Source organism: Eleutherodactylus coqui, chromosome 11 (assembly GCF_035609145.1).
Source record: "Eleutherodactylus coqui strain aEleCoq1 chromosome 11, aEleCoq1.hap1, whole genome shotgun sequence".
Classification (NCBI taxonomy): Eukaryota; Metazoa; Chordata; class Amphibia; order Anura; family Eleutherodactylidae; genus Eleutherodactylus; species Eleutherodactylus coqui.
This window is the reverse complement of record NC_089847.1, coordinates 4,218,855-4,246,816: the sequence shown is the minus strand read 5'-3', so window position 1 is coordinate 4,246,816 and position 27,962 is coordinate 4,218,855. Positions and strand designations below refer to the sequence as shown.

The following is a 27,962-nucleotide window of genomic DNA, read 5'->3' as shown; positions in this document are numbered from 1 at the left end:
GAATCTTCTTTCAGCCGCTTGGCTATCTGATTTACAGCATTTTATCTTCGTGCACAACTTCTCTGAGAACTGCTGAAGCTCTGCTCCTTTTTCTGACACTATTTTTAGGGGGCGCTTCAGGGTTAGCGCTTCAGTCTCTGTCTTAATATTCTCCAGCAGGATCTCCATTTCTGCTACCGGTCGTTGGAACACCCCGTTTAGCTTTCCCCGTATCAGGGTTCTCTTTTCAGCATCTGTCTTGGTGCTTATCCAGTCTTGCATTTCAGTGCGCACCCGCTTGTTACGCCTTTCTTTTGCAACTTTAGGAAGCACTGACTTCTCCTCAGTAAGCCACTGTTCACACCTCTTTTGTTTCTTCTCCCAGTTGGATGCCATCTGACATTGGTAACCAAGCTCCACACTAATGTCTTCTACTTCCTGCTGAAGACTCACTGTAAACTTCTCAAGTTCATCATAGACATCAGTTTGAAGGCAAATCAGCTGATTTAGCGCTTCCACTTCTTCCAGGATTTCACCGTCTTGCTCTTCAACCGTGACCCAGCATGCAGGGTTCTCATACAGTTTTTCTTCCTTCTCTGACATCATTTTCAGGGTGTGCGTTAAAGTTAACACTTCGGTCTCTTTCATACAGACCCTTTCTTCAGCACGCTCACCTTCAGTGACATATCTTGCCGACCTGATTTTCTCCTCTGTAAGCTGCTATTCACATAGTTGCTGTGTCTTTCTTAGTTTGGACACAAGGTCCTTTTGGAGACCAAGCTTCACAGAAGCACCTTCTATCTCTTGCTGAAGATGTACTTTAACCTTCTCGAGCTTATCACAGGCAGCTGTTTTCTCTTCACACTGCTGCCTTGTAGTTTCTAATTCTCCTTGTATTTCTCTTTTCTGCTCTTCCACAGAATCCAGACACAAAGCACTCTTCTCCAGTCTATCTTCCAGATCCACCACCTCAGCCTGAAGTGTTGCAATCTGCTCTGATAGGTTTCTCTTAGCTTTTGCATCCTCCCCTACTTGCTTGAGGAGCACATTTTTCTCATCTTGCATAGCCTTCAGGTGTGCACTGAGACCAAGCCTCTGCTGCGTCTCTTCTTGCAGTAACTTCTGAGACTCTTCACTCTGAGCCTCCAGCTTCTCCTGCAGCCTGCTCACCTGCTTAGACAATGCTGTCTGCACACTGTCACCTTTCGTTATCTTTATTTGTAGCTCTTGAAGCTGCATCTCTACTGTGTCTTTCTTGCATTCATATGCATACTTGTCTTCCAACAACCCCTTCACCTTTTGGGACAGTTCAAGACACTCATTTTCCAATGTTTCTTTCACTTTTTCAAGTTGCTTCAACAGCTTGGACAGTTTCCCCACAGCTACAGCATGACTCCGTTCCAGCTTCTGGATTTGGGTTCCATGTACTTCAGCTTCCTCATCCAAGCTCATCTGTAGCTGGGACACCAGTCCCTCAAGCAGCACTTCCTGATTTTCCTTGTGACCCAGTAAGTCTTCCAAGAACTCTGCTTGCTTTTTGGTCTGACTGCACGCAGCTTTCTGTATCTCCAGCTCTTCCTTGAGCTGACTTACTTGGCGCTCTCAGTCACCATTTTTCTTTGCTAGCTGCATTTTCAACTCTGCAACCTGATTTTGCAAACCTGCAGTTTGATTCCGTGCATCTGTAGAAGCTCTTTCTAACTTGCAACACATCATCTCCAACTCTTGGGTTTTCATTTGCAGTTTCTTACAGTCCTGTTCATACTGCGCAGCTTGTGCCTCCAGACATACTCTGCGTTCAGCCTCATCTCTGAGGTCTTGTATCTCTTCATGGGCTGATGAAAGATATCCCTTTAACTTTTCTTTCTTACTTCTCATCTCTTTTAAGCGCTGTTCATACTGAACATTCGTCTGTTGCAGCAACACTCGGCGATCAGCTTCCTCCTTAGCCAACCTCTCAAAATGCTCCTTCTCCTTTAAGAGAGCTGCACTTTTTGTTTTCAGCTGCTGCACCTCTTGAAGACTACTTTCTTTCTCAAACTGTGTTTTCAACTTTTCACACTTAGGGCTCATGTCCACGGGCAAAATAAGAATTAAAATCCGCAGCGGATTTTAACTCTTCTCCTGCCCGCGGATCCGCATCCCATAGGGATGCATTGACCACCCGCGGGGTAGATAAATACCCGCGGATGGTCAATAAAAGGGATTTTAAAAAAAATGGAGCATGGAAAAATCTGGACCATGCTCCATTTTCATGCGGGTCTCCCGCGGGGACGGCTCCCGCGGGCTTCTATTGAAGCCTATGGAAGCCGTCCGGATCCGCGGGAGACAAAAATCATATTTTACTCACACGCTCCGGTTCTTCTCTTCGGCGCGGCGCCATCTTCTCTCAGTCGCGGCCGGATCATTTTGCTTCGGCCCGGCGCATGCGCGGGGCACGTCACCGACGTCATCATGCACATCCGCCGAGCCGAAGAAAGAAGATCCGGCCGCGACGAGAGAAGATGACGCCACAGCGAAGAGAAGAAACGGAGCGGATGGGAGGTGAGTTAATTCTTATTTATTCTCCTTTTCAGCGCTCATGTCCGCGGGGCAGGAGGGACCCGCTGCAGATTCTACATGGAGAATCTGCAGCGGATCTGATTTTCCCCGTGGACATGAGGCCTTAGGGGCTTGTTCTCCCAACACAGCCCTGTGATCCGTTTCAGTTTGTCGTATAAGGGGCTCATTCCCTGTAGTCTTGCGTGACTCTGTCAGTGTAGCCAACTGCTTTATTAAGAGTTGCCTTTCCTCCTGCTGCACCCGCATAGCCTCTCCATGGGCTTTCAGCTGCTGAGCCATGGCCTCCTGTTGTGCTTTCAGCTGCTGAGCCATGGCCTCCTGTTGCGCTTTCCGCTGCTGAGCTATGGTCTCCTGTTGCAGCACTATCTCTGGCATCCATTGCTTCAGCCATTCCTCCATACTGGCTGTATCTGGTTGCTGCGCCGTTGCAGCTTCCACCCGGGACATGGGGTTATGGCACGCTCAGACAATCTCTCTTTGGGTGGTTGCCCTTAGCAACGGTTCTCCAGTTGCTGCAGCAGAATGTCCATTAACTGGTGTATGTCTCTTTAAGACCGCTGCCCGCATCCAAACACCATATGTGAGGGATTAGCGTTTAGGGGCAGTAGCAGCGTGGGCATCCGCGGCCAGAGACAGTGACACCGGGCAACAACGTTCTTTAGTCCAGGCTTTGCCTGGGTTTATTGCAGCAGAAACAAAACCAAAACGGAAATAAACCCCTGCCCGTCTGAGCGCTCGCTATACATCTGCTTGTGCCTGACTACTCACTGTCAGAATACTTCTTGCTTGCTGCACACAGCCAGTCTGGTCCTCAGACCTGTGGAGGTCTCACCACACCCTCCTGGGTGTTGAGGTTAGGGGTGTCACCCTGTCAACCTCGCCTTTTGGCTCTCTTAGCCCACACGCTGGGCTCCTTGCTCTGCAGAGCCCTCTCTCTGGCTCTCAGCCAGACGCTCTCTCTCTGGCTCTCAGCCAGATGCGCTCTCTCTCTAACCTGCAGGCCCAGGCTTTATAAGGCCTGGTACCAGCCTCACCTGGTACGTGGGAGTGGCCATCCCACCCTTCGCTTTGACCACTCCAGGAAAAGCCAGCCCGAACTATGCGGCTTGGAGCCACTTACAAACTACAACGTGTCAGTAACATAGCGTTACTGACACAGAAATGCTGGCTTCCTCCACCAAGCCCAGGCCGCTCGGTGGCACGTATCCACCCTCCAGCACTTTGTCAGTCACTGTCTCACATACCCTATTGTACCACCTCTAGCTTGGATACAAGATGTGATACTGGCGGGCATGGAGGCTCTAGTACCCTGTTGTACCACCTCTAGCTTGGATACAAGATGTGATACGGGCAGGCATGGAGGCTCTAGTACCCTGTTGTACCGCCTCTAGCTTGGATACAAGATGTGATACAGGGGGCGTGGAGGCTCTAGTACCCTGTTGTACCACCTCTAGCTTGGATACAAGATGTGATACGGGGGCATGGAGGCTCTAGTACCCTGTTGTACCACCTCTAGCTTGGATACAAGATGTGATACGGGCAGGCATGGAGGCTCTAGTACCCTGTTGTACCACCTCTAGCTTGGGTATAAGATGTGATACGGGGGGGGGGGCATGGAGGCTCTAGTACCCTGTTGTATGCCCTCTAGCTTGGATACATAATATGATACAGGCGGGCATGGAGGCTCTAGTACCCTGTTGTACCACCTCTAGCTTGGATACAAGATGTGATACGGGCAGGCATGGAGGCTCTAGTACCCTGTTGTACCACCTCTAGCTTGGATACAAGATGTGATACAGGGGGCGTGGAGGCTCTAGTACCCTGTTGTACCACCTCTAGCTTGGATACAAGATGTGATACGGGGGCATGGAGGCTCTAGTACCCTGTTGTACCGCCTCTAGCTTGGATACAAGATGTGATACGGGCAGGCATGGAGGCTCTAGTACCCTGTTGTACCACCTCTAGCTTGGATACAAGATGTGATACGGCTGGGCATGGAGGCTCTAGTACCCTGTTGTACCGCCTCTAGCTTGGATACAAGATGTGATACGGGTGGGCATGGAGGCTCTAGTACCTGTGAGGGATTAGCGTTTAGGGGCAGTAGCAGCGTGGGCATCCGCGGCCAGAGACAGTGACATCGGGCAACAACGTTCTTTAGTCCAGGCTTTGCCTGGGTTTATTGCAGCAGAAACAAAACCAAAACGGAAATAAACACCTGCTCGTCTGAGCGCTCACTATACATATGCTGGTTCCTGACTACTCACTGTCAGAATACTTCTTGCTTGCTGCACACAGCCAGTCCGGTCCTCAGACCTGTGGAGGTCTCACCACACCCTCCTGGGTGTTGAGGTTAGGGGCGTCACCCTGTCAACCTCGCCTTTTGGCTCTCTCACAGCCCACACGCTGGGCTAGCCGGGCTCCTTGCTCCGCAGAGCCCTCTCTCTGGCTCTCAGCCAGATGCTCTCTCTCTGGCTCTCAGCCAGACGCTCTCTCTCTGGCTCTCAGCCAGACGCTCTCTCTCTGGCTCTCAGCCAGACGCTCTCTCTCTGGCTCTCAGCCAGACGCTCTCTCTCTGGCTCTCAGCCAGACGCCCTCTCTCTAACCTGCAGGCCCAGGCTTTATAAGGCCTGGTACAAGCCCCACCTGGTACGTGGGAGTGGCCATCCCACCCTTCGCTTTGACCACTCCAGGAAAAGCCGGCCCGAACTATGCGGCTTGGAGCCACTTACAAACTACAACGTGTCAGTAACATAGCGTTACTGACACAGAAATGCTGGCTTCCTCCACCGAGCCCAGGCCGCTCGGTGGCATGTATCCACCCTCCAGCACTTTGGCAGTCACTGTCTCACATACCCTCCCCCTCTGTTCGAGCCTGTGGGTTCGGACACTTAGCTGTCCTGAAATGCGTCCTCGACAAGGCCTGGGTGTTGGGCCTTGGTCCCACGCTCAAAGTCTTTTCTTCTTGGCCCTCCAGGGTCAAAGCTCCAGGCTCGGGGGTCTCTTTCTAGTGCAAGAACCTTGTCTCTGTGTTCTTCCAGTTCCTTTACCTCTGACTCTGACTTTTTCTTGGTAGTATTCAGTTCGCTGATGAGCTGGTCCTTGGAGCCAGCATCCCTGTGATAGGCTTCTACCACTTGGACAAACAGTTTCTTCACTTTTGGGGTTTGCTTTTGTACGTCACTATTCTTTTGCTGCAGTTCTTTCAGGACTTCTGCGTCCACTTGTGAGACCTTCTGAGCCTCAGTAGTCTCCTTTTGTAAACATAAATTGGCATTCTTTACTACTTGTAACTTTTTCAGATTCTTTAACAAAATCCCCTTTTTTCTTTTCTGTCTGAACTGGGTTTTAGACATGTCTGGTCTCTGAATCTTCTTTCAGCCGCTTGGCTATCTGATTTACAGCATTTTATCTTCGTGCACAACTTCTCTGAGAACTGCTGAAGCTCTGCTCCTTTTTCTGACACTATTTTTAGGGGGCGCTTCAGGGTTAGCGCTTCAGTCTCTGTCTTAATATTCTCCAGCAGGATCTCCATTTCTGCTACCGGTCGTTGGAACACCCCGTTTAGCTTTCCCCGTATCAGGGTTCTCTTTTCAGCATCTGTCTTGGTGCTTATCCAGTCTTGCATTTCAGTGCGCACCCGCTTGTTACGCCTTTCTTTTGCAACTTTAGGAAGCACTGACTTCTCCTCAGTAAGCCACTGTTCACACCTCTTTTGTTTCTTCTCCCAGTTGGATGCCATCTGACATTGGTAACCAAGCTCCACACTAATGTCTTCTACTTCCTGCTGAAGACTCACTGTAAACTTCTCAAGTTCATCATAGACATCAGTTTGAAGGCAAATCAGCTGATTTAGCGCTTCCACTTCTTCCAGGATTTCACCGTCTTGCTCTTCAACCGTGACCCAGCATGCAGGGTTCTCATACAGTTTTTCTTCCTTCTCTGACATCATTTTCAGGGTGTGCGTTAAAGTTAACACTTCGGTCTCTTTCATACAGACCCTTTCTTCAGCACGCTCACCTTCAGTGACATATCTTGCCGACCTGATTTTCTCCTCTGTAAGCTGCTATTCACATAGTTGCTGTGTCTTTCTTAGTTTGGACACAAGGTCCTTTTGGAGACCAAGCTTCACAGAAGCACCTTCTATCTCTTGCTGAAGATGTACTTTAACCTTCTCGAGCTTATCACAGGCAGCTGTTTTCTCTTCACACTGCTGCCTTGTAGTTTCTAATTCTCCTTGTATTTCTCTTTTCTGCTCTTCCACAGAATCCAGACACAAAGCACTCTTCTCCAGTCTATCTTCCAGATCCACCACCTCAGCCTGAAGTGTTGCAATCTGCTCTGATAGGTTTCTCTTAGCTTTTGCATCCTCCCCTACTTGCTTGAGGAGCACATTTTTCTCATCTTGCATAGCCTTCAGGTGTGCACTGAGACCAAGCCTCTGCTGCGTCTCTTCTTGCAGTAACTTCTGAGACTCTTCACTCTGAGCCTCCAGCTTCTCCTGCAGCCTGCTCACCTGCTTAGACAATGCTGTCTGCACACTGTCACCTTTCGTTATCTTTATTTGTAGCTCTTGAAGCTGCATCTCTACTGTGTCTTTCTTGCATTCATATGCATACTTGTCTTCCAACAACCCCTTCACCTTTTGGGACAGTTCAAGACACTCATTTTCCAATGTTTCTTTCACTTTTTCAAGTTGCTTCAACAGCTTGGACAGTTTCCCCACAGCTACAGCATGACTCCGTTCCAGCTTCTGGATTTGGGTTCCATGTACTTCAGCTTCCTCATCCAAGCTCATCTGTAGCTGGGACACCAGTCCCTCAAGCAGCACTTCCTGATTTTCCTTGTGACCCAGTAAGTCTTCCAAGAACTCTGCTTGCTTTTTGGTCTGACTGCACGCAGCTTTCTGTATCTCCAGCTCTTCCTTGAGCTGACTTACTTGGCGCTCTCAGTCACCATTTTTCTTTGCTAGCTGCATTTTCAACTCTGCAACCTGATTTTGCAAACCTGCAGTTTGATTCCGTGCATCTGTAGAAGCTCTTTCTAACTTGCAACACATCATCTCCAACTCTTGGGTTTTCATTTGCAGTTTCTTACAGTCCTGTTCATACTGCGCAGCTTGTGCCTCCAGACATACTCTGCGTTCAGCCTCATCTCTGAGGTCTTGTATCTCTTCATGGGCTGATGAAAGATATCCCTTTAACTTTTCTTTCTTACTTCTCATCTCTTTTAAGCGCTGTTCATACTGAACATTCGTCTGTTGCAGCAACACTCGGCGATCAGCTTCCTCCTTAGCCAACCTCTCAAAATGCTCCTTCTCCTTTAAGAGAGCTGCACTTTTTGTTTTCAGCTGCTGCACCTCTTGAAGACTACTTTCTTTCTCAAACTGTGTTTTCAACTTTTCACACTTAGGGCTCATGTCCACGGGCAAAATAAGAATTAAAATCCGCAGCGGATTTTAACTCTTCTCCTGCCCGCGGATCCGCATCCCATAGGGATGCATTGACCACCCGCGGGGTAGATAAATACCCGCGGATGGTCAATAAAAGGGATTTTAAAAAAAATGGAGCATGGAAAAATCTGGACCATGCTCCATTTTCATGCGGGTCTCCCGCGGGGACGGCTCCCGCGGGCTTCTATTGAAGCCTATGGAAGCCGTCCGGATCCGCGGGAGACAAAAATCATATTTTACTCACACGCTCCGGTTCTTCTCTTCGGCGCGGCGCCATCTTCTCTCAGTCGCGGCCGGATCATTTTGCTTCGGCCCGGCGCATGCGCGGGGCACGTCACCGACGTCATCATGCACATCCGCCGAGCCGAAGAAAGAAGATCCGGCCGCGACGAGAGAAGATGACGCCACAGCGAAGAGAAGAAACGGAGCGGATGGGAGGTGAGTTAATTCTTATTTATTCTCCTTTTCAGCGCTCATGTCCGCGGGGCAGGAGGGACCCGCTGCAGATTCTACATGGAGAATCTGCAGCGGATCTGATTTTCCCCGTGGACATGAGGCCTTAGGGGCTTGTTCTCCCAACACAGCCCTGTGATCCGTTTCAGTTTGTCGTATAAGGGGCTCATTCCCTGTAGTCTTGCGTGACTCTGTCAGTGTAGCCAACTGCTTTATTAAGAGTTGCCTTTCCTCCTGCTGCACCCGCATAGCCTCTCCATGGGCTTTCAGCTGCTGAGCCATGGCCTCCTGTTGTGCTTTCAGCTGCTGAGCCATGGCCTCCTGTTGCGCTTTCCGCTGCTGAGCTATGGTCTCCTGTTGCAGCACTATCTCTGGCATCCATTGCTTCAGCCATTCCTCCATACTGGCTGTATCTGGTTGCTGCGCCGTTGCAGCTTCCACCCGGGACATGGGGTTATGGCACGCTCAGACAATCTCTCTTTGGGTGGTTGCCCTTAGCAACGGTTCTCCAGTTGCTGCAGCAGAATGTCCATTAACTGGTGTATGTCTCTTTAAGACCGCTGCCCGCATCCAAACACCATATGTGAGGGATTAGCGTTTAGGGGCAGTAGCAGCGTGGGCATCCGCGGCCAGAGACAGTGACACCGGGCAACAACGTTCTTTAGTCCAGGCTTTGCCTGGGTTTATTGCAGCAGAAACAAAACCAAAACGGAAATAAACCCCTGCCCGTCTGAGCGCTCGCTATACATCTGCTTGTGCCTGACTACTCACTGTCAGAATACTTCTTGCTTGCTGCACACAGCCAGTCTGGTCCTCAGACCTGTGGAGGTCTCACCACACCCTCCTGGGTGTTGAGGTTAGGGGTGTCACCCTGTCAACCTCGCCTTTTGGCTCTCTTAGCCCACACGCTGGGCTCCTTGCTCTGCAGAGCCCTCTCTCTGGCTCTCAGCCAGACGCTCTCTCTCTGGCTCTCAGCCAGATGCGCTCTCTCTCTAACCTGCAGGCCCAGGCTTTATAAGGCCTGGTACCAGCCTCACCTGGTACGTGGGAGTGGCCATCCCACCCTTCGCTTTGACCACTCCAGGAAAAGCCAGCCCGAACTATGCGGCTTGGAGCCACTTACAAACTACAACGTGTCAGTAACATAGCGTTACTGACACAGAAATGCTGGCTTCCTCCACCAAGCCCAGGCCGCTCGGTGGCACGTATCCACCCTCCAGCACTTTGTCAGTCACTGTCTCACATACCCTATTGTACCACCTCTAGCTTGGATACAAGATGTGATACTGGCGGGCATGGAGGCTCTAGTACCCTGTTGTACCACCTCTAGCTTGGATACAAGATGTGATACGGGCAGGCATGGAGGCTCTAGTACCCTGTTGTACCGCCTCTAGCTTGGATACAAGATGTGATACAGGGGGCGTGGAGGCTCTAGTACCCTGTTGTACCACCTCTAGCTTGGATACAAGATGTGATACGGGGGCATGGAGGCTCTAGTACCCTGTTGTACCACCTCTAGCTTGGATACAAGATGTGATACGGGCAGGCATGGAGGCTCTAGTACCCTGTTGTACCACCTCTAGCTTGGGTATAAGATGTGATACGGGGGGGGGGCATGGAGGCTCTAGTACCCTGTTGTATGCCCTCTAGCTTGGATACATAATATGATACAGGCGGGCATGGAGGCTCTAGTACCCTGTTGTACCACCTCTAGCTTGGATACAAGATGTGATACGGGCAGGCATGGAGGCTCTAGTACCCTGTTGTACCACCTCTAGCTTGGATACAAGATGTGATACAGGGGGCGTGGAGGCTCTAGTACCCTGTTGTACCACCTCTAGCTTGGATACAAGATGTGATACGGGGGCATGGAGGCTCTAGTACCCTGTTGTACCGCCTCTAGCTTGGATACAAGATGTGATACGGGCAGGCATGGAGGCTCTAGTACCCTGTTGTACCACCTCTAGCTTGGATACAAGATGTGATACGGCTGGGCATGGAGGCTCTAGTACCCTGTTGTACGGGCTGTAGCTTGGATACAAGATGTGATACAGGTGGGCATGGAGGCTCTAGTACCCTGTTGTACCACCTCTAGCTTGGGTATAAGATGTGATACGGGGGGGGGGGGGGGCATGGAGGCTCTAGTACCCTGTTGTACCACCTCTAGCTTGGGTATAAGATGTGATACGGGGGGGGGGGGGCATGGAGGCTCTAGTACCCTGTTGTATGCCCTCTAGCTTGGATACATAATATGATACAGGTGGGCATGGAGGCATACTGGTTCTGTCTGGTATCCTGCACCATATCACTCCACATTTGCTGTAACTGAGCCTCTAGATCGTGGAAACTCGTGGGCTCTTCAAGTTGGTGTCCCAGATGGTCCCATACATGTTCTATTGGTGATAAACCTGGTGACCGGGCAGTCATGGTAGTGTACAATGTTGGGGGGCTCCTGTGACCCCCTTGTGTGTGCGGCCGAGCATTATCCTCCTGGAGAGGAACACATGTGGCTGCAGGATGTCCTGAACATATCGCTGAGCGGTCATTGTCCCTCGTACCACCACTAGGGGGGACCGACTGTCATATGCAATGGGCCCCGCAGACCATCACACCAGCAGAGGGCAGGATTGAGGCATCACCCTGGGGTCTCCAGACATGAACATGGCCGTCGTCAGTGCCCAAACTAAACCTGGACTCACCACTGAAGACAACCAGGTTCCAGTTTCATTGTTCACGACATCACTGCAACTGGAGGTGATGGTGGGCGCTGTAACACCAAACGTCCTTCAGCCAAGCACCTGGAAATGGTCCCGAAAGACACAGGGGTGTAACAATGGCGCCCCCTGTCTTTGGGTGGCGGATAATGAAACAGTTGTCGCTGCTGGTGCTTGTCAGACTGTCAGACGCTCCTCTCTACTGGTGGTCTGTAGGGGGCGTTCTGAGCCCGGTCACCTTGTGTGCCTCCACTACAGGTGGAAGAAGAGGTCACTACAGACAAGGGGCCTCCGAGAGCCTCTTATAGGCCAAGGGGGGGGGAACCACAAGACCGTCCATCTAATCACCACAACTCCCATCATTTACAGATCTGCCTGAGATGGAGCCGCATGCCGGGGTCTGCAGCAGAACGATGGCTTCTTCTGGGTCGGAGGGTTTTTGACAAAGCGTGTATGTGAAAAGATTCGGTCTGTTATCAGCCACCATAGAGTGTTTCGACAGATTATGGACCCCCAGGATAGCTGCCATGCATCCACCAGTTTTCACTTACTATGTGTCCCTTTACCCCACTGACACCTCTGAGGGGGCAGTTATGTATCTGAGTGTCATTACATGGCAGTTCGGAGGGTCTCACATCGGGGGGTCGCTGCCTTACACATAGACCCATGTGCAGATCTCTACATTGTCTTCCTGTGTTGCAACAAATCAATAAATACTTGGAAGCTACAATCGCTTCCTTCCGGCTTTGGCTGCATTTTTGACTATAATCCAGGGTTTAACCCCTTAAGTCCCGCCCCTTTTTTCACTTTCGGTTTTCCCTCACACAACTCTTTCATTTATCCATGGACGTAGCGGTCTGTATGGTGGGTTTTGGCCCAGAGGTATTTTTCAGTGATATTAGTTAATGTACCAAACAATGTACTGAAAAACGTCCAAATGGAGGGAAATGGGAAAAAAACCAATGCTGCCATCTTGGGGGGGGGGGGGGGGGGTCGTGTTTCTACAGCTCACACACTGCAGCACAAATGATGATTTTCTATGGGTCGATTACTGGAATCCCAAATCCAGAGAGGTTTTTGTTGTACTACTCTTAAAAAGTAACATACCTTTGGAAACCAATACCCGTATTTCCTGCCGCCATCTTCTGACCGCCATAACTCTTCAATCTCTTTGTCGACACAGTTGTGCGAGGCTCGGCTTTTATGGAACGTCCCGTAGTTTCTCTTGGTACCATCTTGGAGCACATAGGACTTCTTGATCACTTTTTATTATATTTTTTCTTGGTGACCAAAAAAGCGCGATTTTGACATTGTGTATTTTTTTCTGATGACGTTCGCCATGCGGGATAAATGATGCGTTACTCTGATAGATGTAACTTTTATGGACGCAGCGAGCCCTTCATACAGACAGACGAAAAGATGGATTCCTTATTATCATCAATAACACCCAACATCACTGGGCTGGCGGACCGACACACAAATGGTGCGACCACCAGGGGCAGCGCTTCCCATCGCCAGGATTGGGCAGCACTGCGGCGTCCTATTGGTTAATTCAATCTGCCAAAATTGGAATGTGTTCCCTCTGCGATTCAGGGCTATAACAGACACAGAGCGGTGTGGGGCACCTATAGATGCCTGCTGTGTATCAGGGCTATAACAGACACAGAGCGGTGCGGGGCACCTATAGATGCCTGCTGTGTATCAGGGCTATAACAGACACAGAGCGGTGCGGGGCACCTATAGATGCCTGCTGTGTATCAGGGCTATAACAGACATAGCGCAGTGCGGGGCACCTATAGATGCCTGATGTGTATCAGGACTATAACAGACATAGCGCAGTGCGGGGCACCTATAGACGCCTGCTGTGTATCAGGGCTATAACAGACACAGAGCGGTGTGGGGCACCTATAGATGCCTGCTGTGTATCAGGGCTATAACAGACACAGAGCGGTGCGGGGCACCTATAGATGCCTGCTGTGTATCAGGACAATAACAGACATAGCGCAGTGCGGGGCACCTATAGATGCCTGCTGTGTATCAGGGCTATAACAGACACAGAGCGGTGCGGGCACCTATAGATGCCTGCTGTGTATCAGGACTATAACAGACATAGTGCAGTGTGGGGCACCTATAGATGCCTGCTGTGTATCAGGGCTATAACAGACATAGCGCAGTGCAGGGCACCTATAGATGCCTGCTGTGTATCAGGACTATAACAGACATAGCGCAGTGCGGGGCACCTATAGATGCCTGCTGTGTCTCAGGGCTATAACAGACATAGCGCAGTGCGGGGCACCTATAGATGCCTGCTGTGTATCAGGGCTATAACAGACACAGAGCGGTGCGGGGCACCTATAGATGCCTGCTGTGTATCAGGGCTATAACAGACATAGCGCAGTGCGGGGCACCTATAGATGCCTGCTGTGTATCAGGGCTATAACAGACATAGCGCAGTGCAGGGCACCTATAGATGCCTGCTGTGTATCAGGACTATAACAGACATAGCGCAGTGCGGGGCACCTATAGATGCCTGCTGTGTCTCAGGGCTATAACAGACATAGCGCAGTGCGGGGCACCTATAGATGCCTGCTGTGTATCAGGGCTATAACAGACACAGAGCGGTGCGGGGCACCTATAGATGCCTGCTGTGTATCAGGGCTATAACAGACATAGCGCAGTGCGGGGCACCTATAGATGCCTGCTGTGTATCAGGGCTATAACAGACACAGAGCGGTGCGGGGCACCTATAGATGCCTGATGTGTATCAGGGCTATAACAGACACAGAGCGGTGCGGGGCACCTATAGATGCCTGATGTGTATCAGGGCTATAACAGACATAGCGCAGTGCGGGGGAACCTATAGATGCCTGCTGTGTATCAGGGCTATAACAGACACAGAGCGGTGCGGGGCACCTATAGATGCCTGATGTGTATCAGGACTATAACAGACACAGAGCGGTGCGGGGCACCTATAGATGCCTGATGTGTATCAGGGCTATAACAGACACAGAGCGGTGCGGGGCACCTATAGATGCCTGATGTGTATCAGGGCTATAACAGACATAGCGCAGTGCGGGGCACCTATAGATGCCTGCTGTGTATCAGGGCTATAACAGACACAGAGCGGTGCGGGGCACCTATAGATGCCTGATGTGTATCAGGGCTATAACAGACACAGAGCGGTGCGGGGCACCTATAGATGCCTGATGTGTATCAGGGCTATAACAGACATAGCGCAGTGCGGGGCACCTATAGATGCCTGCTGTGTATCAGGGCTATAACAGACACAGAGCGGTGCGGGGCACCTATAGATGCCTGATGTGTATCAGGACTATAACAGACACAGAGCGGTGCGGGGCACCTATAGATGCCTGATGTGTATCAGGGCTATAACAGACACAGAGCGGTGCGGGGCACCTATAGATGCCTGCTGTGTCTCAGGGCTATAACAGACATAGCGCAGTGCGGGGCACCTATAGATGCCTGCTGTGTATCAGGGCTATAACAGACACAGAGCGGTGCGGGGCACCTATAGATGCCTGCTGTGTATCAGGGCTATAACAGACATAGCGCAGTGCGGGGCACCTATGGATGCCTGCTGTGTATCAGGGCTATAACAGACACAGAGCGGTGCGGGGCACCTATAGATGCCTGATGTGTATCAGGGCTATAACAGACACAGAGCGGTGCGGGGCACCTATAGATGCCTGATGTGTATCAGGGCTATAACAGACATAGCGCAGTGCGGGGCACCTATAGATGCCTGCTGTGTATCAGGGCTATAACAGACACAGAGCGGTGCGGGGCACCTATAGATGCCTGCTGTGTATCAGGGCTATAACAGACATAGCGCAGTGCGGGGCACCTATAGATGCCTGCTGTGTATCAGGGCTATAACAGACATAGCGCAGTGCGGGGCACCTATAGATGCCTGCTGTGTATCAGGGCTATAACAGACACAGAGCGGTGCGGGGCACCTATAGACGCCTGCTGTGTATCAGGGCTATAACAGACACAGAGCGGTGCGGGGCACCTATAGATGCCTGCTGTGTATCAGGGCTATAACAGACATAGCGCGGTGCGGGGCACCTATAGATGCCTGCTGTGTATCAGGGCTATAACAGACATAGCGCAGTGCAGGGCACCTATAGATGCCTGCTGTGTATCAGGGCTATAACAGACACAGAGCGGTGCGGGGCACCTATAGATGCCTGCTGTGTATCAGGGCTATAACAGACACAGAGTGGTGCGGGGCACCTATAGATGCCTGCTGTGTATCAGGGCTATAACAGACACAGAGCGGTGCGGGGCACCTATAGATGCCTGCTGTGTATCAGGGCTATAACAGACATAGCGCGGTGCGGGGCACCTATAGATGCCTGCTGTGTATCAGGGCTATAACAGACATAGCGCGGTGCGGGGCACCTATAGATGCCTGCTGTGTATCAGGGCTATAACAGACACAGAGCGGTGCGGGGCACCTATAGACGCCTGCTGTGTATCAGGGCTATAACAGACATAGCGCAGTGCGGGGCACCTATAGATGCCTGCTGTGTATCAGGGCTATAACAGACATAGCGCAGTGCGGGGCACCTATAGATGCCTGCTGTGTATCAGGGCTATAACAGACACAGAGCGGTGCGGGGCACCTATAGACGCCTGCTGTGTATCAGGGCTATAACAGACATAGCGCAGTGCGGGGCACCTATAGATGCCTGCTGTGTATCAGGGCTATAACAGACATAGCGCAGTGCGGGGCACCTATAGATGCCTGCTGTGTATCAGGGCTATAACAGACACAGAGCGGTGCGGGGCACCTATAGACGCCTGCTGTGTATCAGGGCTATAACAGACACAGAGCGGTGCGGGGCACCTATAGACGCCTGCTGTGTATCAGGTTTAGGAGACGGCTCTACAAAGAGCGCGATTATATCCTTGGTATATATCAGGTTAATGGAACGCCCCCCTTTATGGGCCCAGAGATACCAAATATGTTTGGGGGTTTCTTTATTTAGATTTCTTTTAATATAAATATGGGAAAACTTTTTTGTAACTTTTATTACCTTTTATTTTTTTAAATTTAATGAATAAAACTTTTTTAGACTGATTTTTGCTTTTCCTTCTTTCGTCCCGTATGGGACAAGAACTTGTGATGGTTTGCTCGCTCCTACAGTGTGACGCAATACCATAGTATTACATTATACCGCGATCTGACCTCTCTCCATACAAACCCTGAACGCACAGGACGTAACTAATAATCGTGCGTCGTTAAGGGGTTAATGGCAGCGCTCTGATTGCTTTAGTGTTGACAGGAAAGATGCTGTGTAAACTTTAGGGGCCGCTCTGGTGATTGCTTAATGCATTCATTATATACCCCCCCCCAGTATATATAAGTTGGCGAGTGTTACTTTGGTTAGCTCTTGCCTTCGGTCTGTAGCTCTTGGCCTCTTTGTCCGTAGATGTCATGTGACCTCCGTTCTGACCGGCTCAGATCTACTTGGGGTCATGTGGTCACTTCCTAGTCATAGAACATGACGATATTATAATACCACAGCAATTCCTCATAACACGAAGTTCCTTATTAACGTTTTATAAGAGGAAGCTCCAGACATATCGGAAGTGAGACACCACAAACCCCCCGACACTTATCACGCATGGCCTGAGCTGACCTTATATTATACAGCAGGACCGTAACGCCATCTGGGATATGGGGCATCAGACGAGCCTCCACCTAATGCCGAACACTTGGTGCCCCCTTCTCCACTATCCCATGGCCGCTCCTAATATCAGAGATTATATACTGAGCAGCTTTTTGTAATTCAGTTATGGAATTTGCCCAAAAAGTGACCGGATATCCAGAACGTCCCTGTGGGATCACGGAGGTCTCCCTCACCTTTATAAGTGACTCCTGACTGTATTGGACTGAACATGGAATAAGGTCATTATCACATTTATGTATCCATGGCAGCTCTGTATCCCTCAAACAGATACAACAAATGTAGGATACACCCAGAGCGGCCGTCCACCGGTGGCCGAGCTGCAGGGATTCCGTCTCCACGACCCTCGTCATCCATCCAAAACGGTGTTGTAAAAACAGAAAGTGACCAGTAATGGCCCAGATATACGGGGAACCCCTGGAAATAGGCCTTCGCTGCAGCAGCTACTACATCATCCAGCGGCCTCAGGGTATTGTCAGATGATACGACCTATACGCTAACGTCGCCCCCTAGTGACTTGTTTCCCGAACCGTTGGCTCTTGACCTCGGATATTATCTCTCCCTTCTCCTTGGCACTGGCTATATACATCCCAAACTCCAAGGAATTTAAGGAATTTGACTCTTTGCACTATTATAGTTTGGGGTTCTGAATCTCTTACCCCTTTATACTTGTAACCGTTTGGATTAGTGGAATATGTTGTTCTTCAATACCGGTTTAAAATAAGACAGGGGCTTCAGTGTAAACAACACATAAAGTGGGTAAGAACTACAAAAAGTTTGACATAATCTGAAGGATTGCCGGGACTAATGATGGGACTAACGATGGGACTAATGATGGGACTAACGGTGGGACTAACGATGGGACTAACGATGGGACTAACGATGGGACTAATGATGGGACTAATGATGGGTCTAATGATGGGACTAACGATGGGACTAACGATGGGTCTAATGATGGGACTAATGATGGGTCTAATGATGGGACTAATGATGGGACTAACGATGGGACTAATGATGGGACTAATGATGGGTCTAATGATGGGACTAACGATGGGACTAACGATGGGTCTAATGATGGGACTAATGATGGGTCTAATGATGGGACTAACGATGGGACTAACGATGGGTCTAATGATGGGACTAATGATGGGTCTAATGATGGGTCTAATGATGGGACTAATGATGGGACTAACGATGGGACTAATGATGGGACTAACGATGGGACTAACGATGGGACTAACGATGGGACTAATGATGGGCCGCTCGGTAAATCCTCTATTTCTGCTTTTTTTCCCATTTATGATGAAAGTTTCCCTTACCGGCTAAATCAGTAACGCTTTGACATCCTTCCCCCCTGGCCGTCATGGCTGCGCAGTGGCCGTACTTTATCTGCTCGGAGGAATCCCTCATACAACCTGTTTGATACAATGTTATTTCCTGATGATACTTTCCCTTTTTTCATCTGATTTTCAGGAAGGGACCGTTCCGCTGCAGCGTCAGTGAAGACATTGGGGAGATCGTGCACGTCAAGTTCACAATGAAGTAGGTTAAAGGGGTTACCAGACAACTTTCCTGCTGTAGCTCCAAGTATCTTAAAGGGGCGGTTCAGTTGTACACTATTGATGGTCTCTCCTCTGGATAGGCCATCAATAGTAGAATGGCAGGGATCTGCTGTGCTGGGCCCATACTCATCAGCTGTTTGCCAGGCTGCTGCACTCAGGGATGAAGCAGATTTCCACAGGAAGCACATAGCTCCGTTCCCACTGCAGTGGCTAGGCTTGTTATTACAGGCATTAAAGTGAATGGAAACTTTGTGTATAATACTAAGCCTGGCCACTGCAGTGAGAACGGTGCTGTCTGCTTACTGCAGAAATTAGCACGGGCATCCGATTGCTCAAAACAGCTGATCATCGGGGGCCCCAAGTGTTGGACCTCCACCAATATACTATTGGTGGCCTAATCTAAAGACGGATCATTAGTAGTTTACAACTAGACAACCTCATTAAAATAACAAAAAGAGCAGTACTTACCGGTCCTTTATTGCAAGAATCCAGTGCCGTCGCCCGCCGTCCTCCCAGTGATTGTTAAGATGACATCACAGGAAGTCGCCTGACCGTTGTAGCCAATCAGAGGCTGCAGTTTACCATTCTGAAGTCTTGGCATCATGGCGCCCAGCTCATCATGTAAGCTCTGATGCCAGGAGAGTGAGCGGTGATGCTGCAGCCTCTGATTGGCTGCGGTGGTTTGGTGACTTCCTGTGATGCTCAGGGAGGACGGCAGGGCCACGGTGCTGGGTCCCCGTGGCAGAGGATCGGTAAGTGCCACTCTTTTTGTGATTTTAAAACATTTGGAGCTATAGCAGGAAAGTTTCCTGGTAACCCGACAACCCCTTTAAATATTTGTGATAAACAGTCCCTGTACTTACAACAAACTTTGCATTTACCAACAGTGAAGGTGAATATAAAACTGCAGCAATATGTCTTATTGAAGAAAAATGCTTATCAGCCGCTCCTGTACTCCTCTTCCCTCACGCTGAAACACTGCTAAAGTGCATCATGGTAGACTAGATGAAGTAAATGCTCACTGACTGATCAGATTACATGCTGCCCATAGTAGTCTAGAGAGAGAAGAAAGAGTAGGTGATAAAGAAGCAGAGAGACACACAAACATGCAACAACTTCCCTGTGTAGGTCTCTCTGCTCCATCACTAGCATCCTCCTCACACTCACTACAAAGACTTCTATTGGCAGCACGTAATGTGATCTGTCATTGAGTTTGTCTTATCCATATGCACAGTGTGTGGAAGAGATAGAGATAGGGGAGCAGGATCTTTGTTTCTCTATGTGTGCTGTATATGGGAGAGATAGACATATGGGAACAGGATCTCTTCTACTTTCTCTGTGCAGTAGAGGAAGACATCATAGTAGCATTCTACACCCCAGACAGAAAGTTCACAGCCCTTGTGACAAATATTGGCAATGAATTATTAGGATTAGATTTATTGATTTCTCCAGCATGTTAACATTAAACCACAGTATTGACAAATGGACATTTTGGTCTAATTGACCTTTATCATTAAGAAAGGCTGATGTAGACTGACCCACGGAGAAAAAGAAGAGATCCTGCTCCCCTATGTGTACAGTATATGGAGACCTCATAGCAGCAGTCTACACCCACCAGCTCAGAGATAGAGAAGAGATCCTGCTCTCCTGTGTACAGTGTATGGAGACATCGTAGCAGCAGTCTACACCCACCAGCTCAGAGATAGAGAAGAGATCCTGCTCTCCTATGTGTACAGTGTATGGGGACATCATAGCAGCAGTCTACACCTACCAGCTCAGAGATAGAGAAGAGATCCTGCTCTCCTGTGTACAGTGTATGGAGACATCATAGCATCAGTCTACACCCACCAGCTCAGAGATAGAGAAGAGATCCTGCTCTCCTATGTGTACAGTGTATGGAGACATCATGGCATCAGTCTACACCCACCAGCTCAGAGATAGGGAAGAGATCCTGCTCTCCTGTGTGTGTAGTGTATGGAGACATCATAGCAGTAGTCTACACCTACCAGCTCAGAGATGGAGAAGAGATTCTGCTCTCCTATGTGTACAGTGTATGGAGACATCAGAGCAGCAGTCTACACCCACCAGTTCAGAGATGGAGAAGAGATCCTGCTCTCCTATGTGTACAGTGTATGGAGACATCATAGCAGCAGTCTACCCGCTCAGAGATAGAGAAGAGATCCTGCTCTCCTATGTATACAGTGTATGGAGACATCATAGCAGTCATCTACACCCACCAGCTGAGAGATAGAGAGAGATCCTGCTCTCCTATGTGTACAGTGTATGGAGACATCAGAGCAGCAGTCTACACCCACCAGTTCAGAGATGGAGAAGAGATCCTGCTCTCCTATGTGTACAGTGTATGGAGACATCATAGCAGCAGTCTACACCTACCAGCTCAGAGATGGAAAGAGATTCTGCTCTCCTATGTGTGCAGTGTATGGAGACATCATAGCAGTCATCTACACCCACCAGCTCAGAGATAGAGAGAGATCCTGCTCTCCTATGTGTACAGTGTATGGAGACATCATAGCAGCAGTCTACACCCACCAGCTCAGAGATAGAGAGAGATCCTGCTCTTCTATGTGTACAGTGTATGGAGATATCATAGCAGCAGTCTACACCCACCAGCTCAGAGATAGAGAAGAGATCCTGCTCTCCTATATGTACAGTGTATGCAGACATCATAGCAGCAGTCTACACCCACCAGCTCAGAGATAGAGAGAGATCCTGCTCTTCTATGTGTACAGTGTATGGAGATATCATAGCAGCAGTCTACACCCACCAGCTCAGAGATAGAGAAGACATCCTGCTCTTCTATGTGTACAGTGTATGGAGATATCATAGCAGCAGTCTACACCCACCAGCTCAGAGATAGAGAAGAGATCCTGCTCTCCTATGTGTGCAGTGTATGGAGACATCATAACAGACTACACCCACCAGCTCAGAGATGGAGAAGTGATCCTGCTCCCCTATGTGTACAGTGTATGGAGACATCATAGCAGCAGTCTGCACCCACCAGCTCAGAGATAGAGAAGAGATCCTGCTCTCCTATGTGTACAGTGTATGGAGACATCATAGCAGCAGTCTACACCCACCAGCTCAGAGATAGAGAAGAGATCCTGCTCTCCTATGTGTACAGTGTATGGAGACATCATAGCAGCAGTCTACACCCACCAGCTCAGAGATAGAGAAGAGATCCTGCTCTCCTATGTGTACAGTGTATGGAGACATCATAACAGCAGTCTATACCCACCAGCTCAGAGATAGAGAAGAGATCCTGCTCTCCTATGTGTACAGTGTATGGAGACATCATAGCAGCAGTCTACACCCACCAGCTCAGAGATAGAGAAGAGATCCTGCTCTCCTATGTGTACAGTGTATGGAGACATCATAGCAGCAGTCTACACCCACCAGCTCAGAGATGGAGAAGAGATTCTGCTCTCCTATGTGTACAGTGTATGGAGACATCAGAGCAGCAGTCTACACCCACCAGCTCAGAGATAGAGAGAGATCCTGCTCTCCTATGTGTACAGTGTATGGAGACATCATAGCAGCAGTCTACACCCAGCAGCTCAGAGATAGAGAAGAGATCCTGCTCTCCTATATGTACGGTGTATGCAGACATCATAGCAGCAGTCTACACCCACCAGCTCAGAGATAGAGAAGAGATCCTGCTCTTCTATGTGTACAGTGTATGGAGATATCATAGCAGCAGTCTACACCCACCAGCTCAGAGATAGAGAAGAGATCCTGCTCTCCTATGTGTGCAGTGTATGGAGACATCATAGCAGCAGTCTACACCCACCAGCTCAGAGATAGAGAAGAGATCCTGCTCTCCTATGTGTGCAGTGTATGGAGACATCATAACAGACTACACCCATCAGCTCAGAGATGGAGAAGTGATCCTGCTCCCCTATGTGTACAGTGTATGGAGACATCATAGCAGCAGTCTGCACCCACCAGCTCAGAGATAGAGAGGAGATCCTGCTCTCCTATGTGTACAGTGTATGGAGACATCATAGCAGCAGTCTACACCTACCAGCTCAGAGATAGAGAAGAGATCCTGCTCTCCTATGTGTACAGTGTATGGAGACATCATAGCAGCAGTCTACACCTACCAGCTCAGAGATGGAGAAGAGATCCTGCTCTCCTATGTGTACAGTGTATGGAGACATCATAGCAGCAGTCTACACCTACCAGCTCAGAGATGGAGAAGAGATCCTGCTCTCCTATGTGTACAGTATATGGAGACCTCATAGCAGCAGTCTACACCCACCAGCTCAGATAGAGAAGAGATCCTGTCCCTCTATGTGTGCAGTGTATGGAGACATCATAGCATCAGTCTACACCCACCAGCTCAGAGATAGAGAAGAGATCCTGCTCTCCTATGTGTGCAGTGTATGGAGACATCATAGCAGCAGTCTACACCCACCAGCTCACAGATAGTGAAGAGATCCTGCTCTCCTATGTGTACAGTGTATGGAGATATCATAGCAGCAGTCTACACCCACCAGCTCAGAGATAGAGAAGAGATCCTGCTCTCCTATGTGTGCAGTGTATGGAGACATCATAGCAGCAGTCTACACCTACCAGCTCAGAGATAGAGAAGAGATCCTGCTCTCCTATGTGTACAGTGTATGGAGATATCATAGCAGCAGTCTGCACCCACCAGCTCAGAGATAGAGAAGAGATCCTGCTCTCCTATGTGTACAGTATATGGAGACCTCATAGCAGCAGTCTACACCCACCAGCTCAGATAGAGAAGAGATCCTGTCCCTCTATGTGTACAGTGTATGGAGACATCATAGCAGCAGTCTACACCCACCAGCTCACAGATAGTGAAGAGATCCTGCTCTCCTATGTGTACAGTGTATGGAGATATCATAGCAGCAGTCTACACCCACCAGCTCAGAGATAGAGAAGAGATCCTGCTCTCCTATGTGTACAGTGTATGGAGACATCATAGCAGCAGTCTATACCCACCAGCTCAGAGATGGAGAAGAGATCCTGCTCTCCTATGTGTACAGTGTGTGGAGACATCATAGCAGCAGTCTATACCCACCAGCTCAGAGAAGACTAGAAATTATAGACAAATCCTACAGAAGAGAAAAGTGGTGATAAGAGCAGGAACCAATCATAAACCGGTCAGATATGGTGTTATTACGTAGGTACACATATCACAACCTATTTGGAAAGTCTCCAGAAGGATTTAGGTGCTTCTTAATAGTAATTGCTCTAGAGAACTACAATTCAGCATATTCCAGCTTTATGGTAAATGTTACATTGAATTGCTTTGTGTCCCTCCTCACAGCTGGACAAACTCTACGGACGTGTTTGACTTTGCTCACGACCTTCATCCTAACTTGATCGCCGATGTTTTGGCCATGGGGCCGCTAAGCATGGAATTTCTCTCAGCACTACGAAAGTAAGATTCAGGAGAATACAAAAGACAAAGGAAGAAACGGAAGATTACTATTAGTACTACTATCTGTCCAACTATCACTATTACTACTACCACCACTATTACCATTACAACAGCCACTATTACTACTACTACCACCATCACTATTACTACTACTACTACTACTACCACCACTATTACCACTACAACAGCCACTATTACTACTACAGCCACTATTACTACTACAGCCACTATTACTACTACAAGAGCCACTATTACTACCATTACCACCACTATTACCACTACAACAGCTACTATTACTACTACTACCAACACTATTACTACTACTACCACCACCACTATTACCACTACAACAGCCACTATTACTACTACTACAGCCACTATTACTACTACAAGAGCCACTATTACTACTACTACCACCACTATTACCACTACAACAGCCACTATTACTACTACAGCCACTATTACTACTACCACCACCACTATTACCACTACAACAGCCACTATTACTACTACTACAGCCACTATTACTACTACAAGAGCCACTATTACTACTATTACCACCACTATTACCACTACAACAGCTACTATTACTACTACTACCAACACTATTACTACTACAACAGCCACTATTACTACTACCACCACTATTACTACTACCACCACCACTATTACCACTACAACAGCCACTATTACTACTACTACAGCCACTATTACTACTACAAGAGCCACTATTACTACTATTACCACCACTATTACCACTACAACAGCTACTATTACTACTACTACCAACACTATTACTACTACTACCACCACCACTATTACCACTACAACAGCCACTATTACTACTACTACAGCCACTATTACTACTACAAGAGCCACTATTACTACTATTACCACCACTATTACCACTACAACAGCTACTATTACTACTACAAGAGCCACTATTACTACTACTACCACCACTATTACCACTACAACAGCTACTATTACTACTACTACCACTATTACTACTACTACCAGCACTATTACTACTAGTACCACCACTATTACAACTACTACCACCACTATTACTACTACTACCACCACTATTACTACTACAACAGCCACTATTACTACTACTACCACCACTATTACTACTACTACCACCACTATTACCACTACAACAGCCACTATTATTACTACTACCACCACTATTACTACTACTACCACCACTATTACCACTACAACAGCCACTATTACTACTACTACTACCATCACTATTACTACTGCAACAGCCACTATTACTACTACTACCACCACCACTATTACTACTACAACAGCCACTATTACTACTACTACTACCATCACTATTACTACTGCAACAGCCACTATTACTACTACTACTACCATCACTATTACTACTACAACAGCCACTATTACTACTACTATTACTACTACCACCATCACTATTACTACTAGAACAGCCACTATTACTACTACTACTACCACCATCACTATTACTACTATAACAGCCACTATTACTACTACCACCATCACTATTACTACTACAACAGACACTATTACTACTAGTACCACCACTATTACTACTACTACCACCACTATTACTACTACAACAGCCACTATTACTACTACTACTAGCACCACTATTACTACTACTATTACTACTACCACCATCACTATTACTACTACAACAGCCACTATTACTACTACTACTACCACCATCACTATTACTACTATAACAGCCACTATTACTACTACTACCACCATCACTATTACTACTACAACAGCCACTATTACTACTACTACCACCATCACTATTACTACTACAGCCACTATTACTACTACTACCACCACTATTACTACTACTACCACCACTATTACAACTACAACAGCCACTATTACTACTACTACCACCACTATTACCACTACAACAGCCACTATTACTACTTCTACTACCACCACTATTACTACTTTTATTACTACTACCACCATCACTATTACTACTACAACAGCCACTATTACTACTACTACTACTACCACCACTATTACCACTACAACAGCCACTATTACTACTACTACCACCACTATTACCATTACAACAGCCACTATTACTACTACTACCACCACTATTACTACTACTACCACCACTATTACCATTACAACAGCCACTATTACTACTACTACTACCACCATCACTATTACTACCACCATCACTATTACTACTACAAGAGCCACTATTACTACTACTACCACCACCACTATTACTACTACTCTACTACTACCACCACTATTACTACTACTACTACCACCATCACTATTACTACTACAGCCACTATTACTACTATTACCACCACTATTACCACTACAACAGCCACTATTACTACTACTACCACCACTATTACTACTACTACCACCACCACCATTACTACTACCACCACCACTATTACTACTACTACCACCACCACTATTACTACAACAGCCACTATTACTACTGCAACAGCCACTATTACTACTAGTACCACCACTATTACTACAACAGCCACTATTACTACTGCAACAGCCACTATTACTACTACTACCACCACCACTATTACTACAACAGCCACTATTACTACTGCAACAGCCACTATTACTACTAGTACCACCACTATTACTACAACAGCCACTATTACTACTAGTACCACCACTATAACTACAACAGCCACTATTACCACTACAACAGCCACTATTACTACTAGTACCACCACTATTACTACAATAGCCACTATTACTACTACAACAGCCACTATTACTACTACCACCACCACTATTACTACAACAGCCACTATTACTACTGCAACAGACACTATTACTACTACCACCACTATTACTACAACAGCCACTATTACTACTACCACCACCACTATTAATCCTACTACCACCCTATTACCACTACTACCACCATCACTATTACTACTATAACAGCCACTATTACTACTACCACCACCACTATTAATCCTACTACCACCCTATTACCACTACTACCACCATCACTATTACTACTACAACAGTCACTATTACTACTACCACCACCACTATTAATCCTACTACCACCCTATTACCACTACTACCACCATCACTATTACTACTATAACAGCCACTATTACTACTAGTACCACCAAAACTATTACTACTACTGTACTACTACCACCACTATTACTACTGCTACTACCACCATCACTATTACTACTACAGCCACTATTACTACTACTACTACCACCATCACTATTACTACCACCATCACTATTACTACTACAACAGCCACTATTACTACTACTACCACCATCACTATTACTACTACTACCACCATCACTATTACTACTACTACCACCATCACTATTACTACTACTACCACCATCACTATTACTACTACAGCCACTATTACTACTACTACCACCACTATTACTACTACCACCACTATTACCATTACAACAGCCACTATTACTACTACTACCACCACCACTATTACTACTACTACCACCACCACCATTACTACTACCACCACCACTATTACTACTACTACCACCACCACTATTACTACAACAGCCACTATTACTACTGCAGCAGCCACTATTACTACTAGTACCACCACTATTACTACTGCAACAGCCACTATTACTACTGCAACAGCCACTATTACTACGAGTACCACCACTATTACTACAACAGCCACTATTACTACTGCAACAGCCACTATTACTACTAGTACCACCACTATTACTACAACAGCCACTATTACTACTACCACCACCACTATTAATCCTACTACCACCCTATTACCACTACTACCACCATCACTATTACTACTATAACAGCCACTATTACTACTACTACCACCATCACTATTACTACTACAACAGACACTATTACTACTACAACCACCATCACTATTACTACTACAGCCACTATTACTACTACTACCACCACTATTACTACTACTACCACCACTATTACCACTACAACAGCCACTATTACTACTACTACTACCACCACTATTACTACTTGTATTACTACTACCACCATCACTATTACTACTACAACAGCCACTATTACTAATAC

At 47.9% G+C, this 27,962-nt stretch overlaps 1 protein-coding gene across 1 annotated transcript in view; it reads left to right on the top strand.

The window, feature by feature from the left end:
* Positions 1 to 27,962, top strand: part of LOC136582691 (uncharacterized) — a 65,338-nt gene that overhangs the window by 16,780 nt on the left and 20,596 nt on the right. The window contains exons 4-5 of the mRNA XM_066583883.1: positions 18,348 to 18,416; positions 23,751 to 23,864. Of these exons, the coding sequence (XP_066439980.1) occupies positions 18,348 to 18,416; positions 23,751 to 23,864 (183 nt within the window). The remainder of the gene's footprint in view (positions 1 to 18,347; positions 18,417 to 23,750; positions 23,865 to 27,962) is intronic.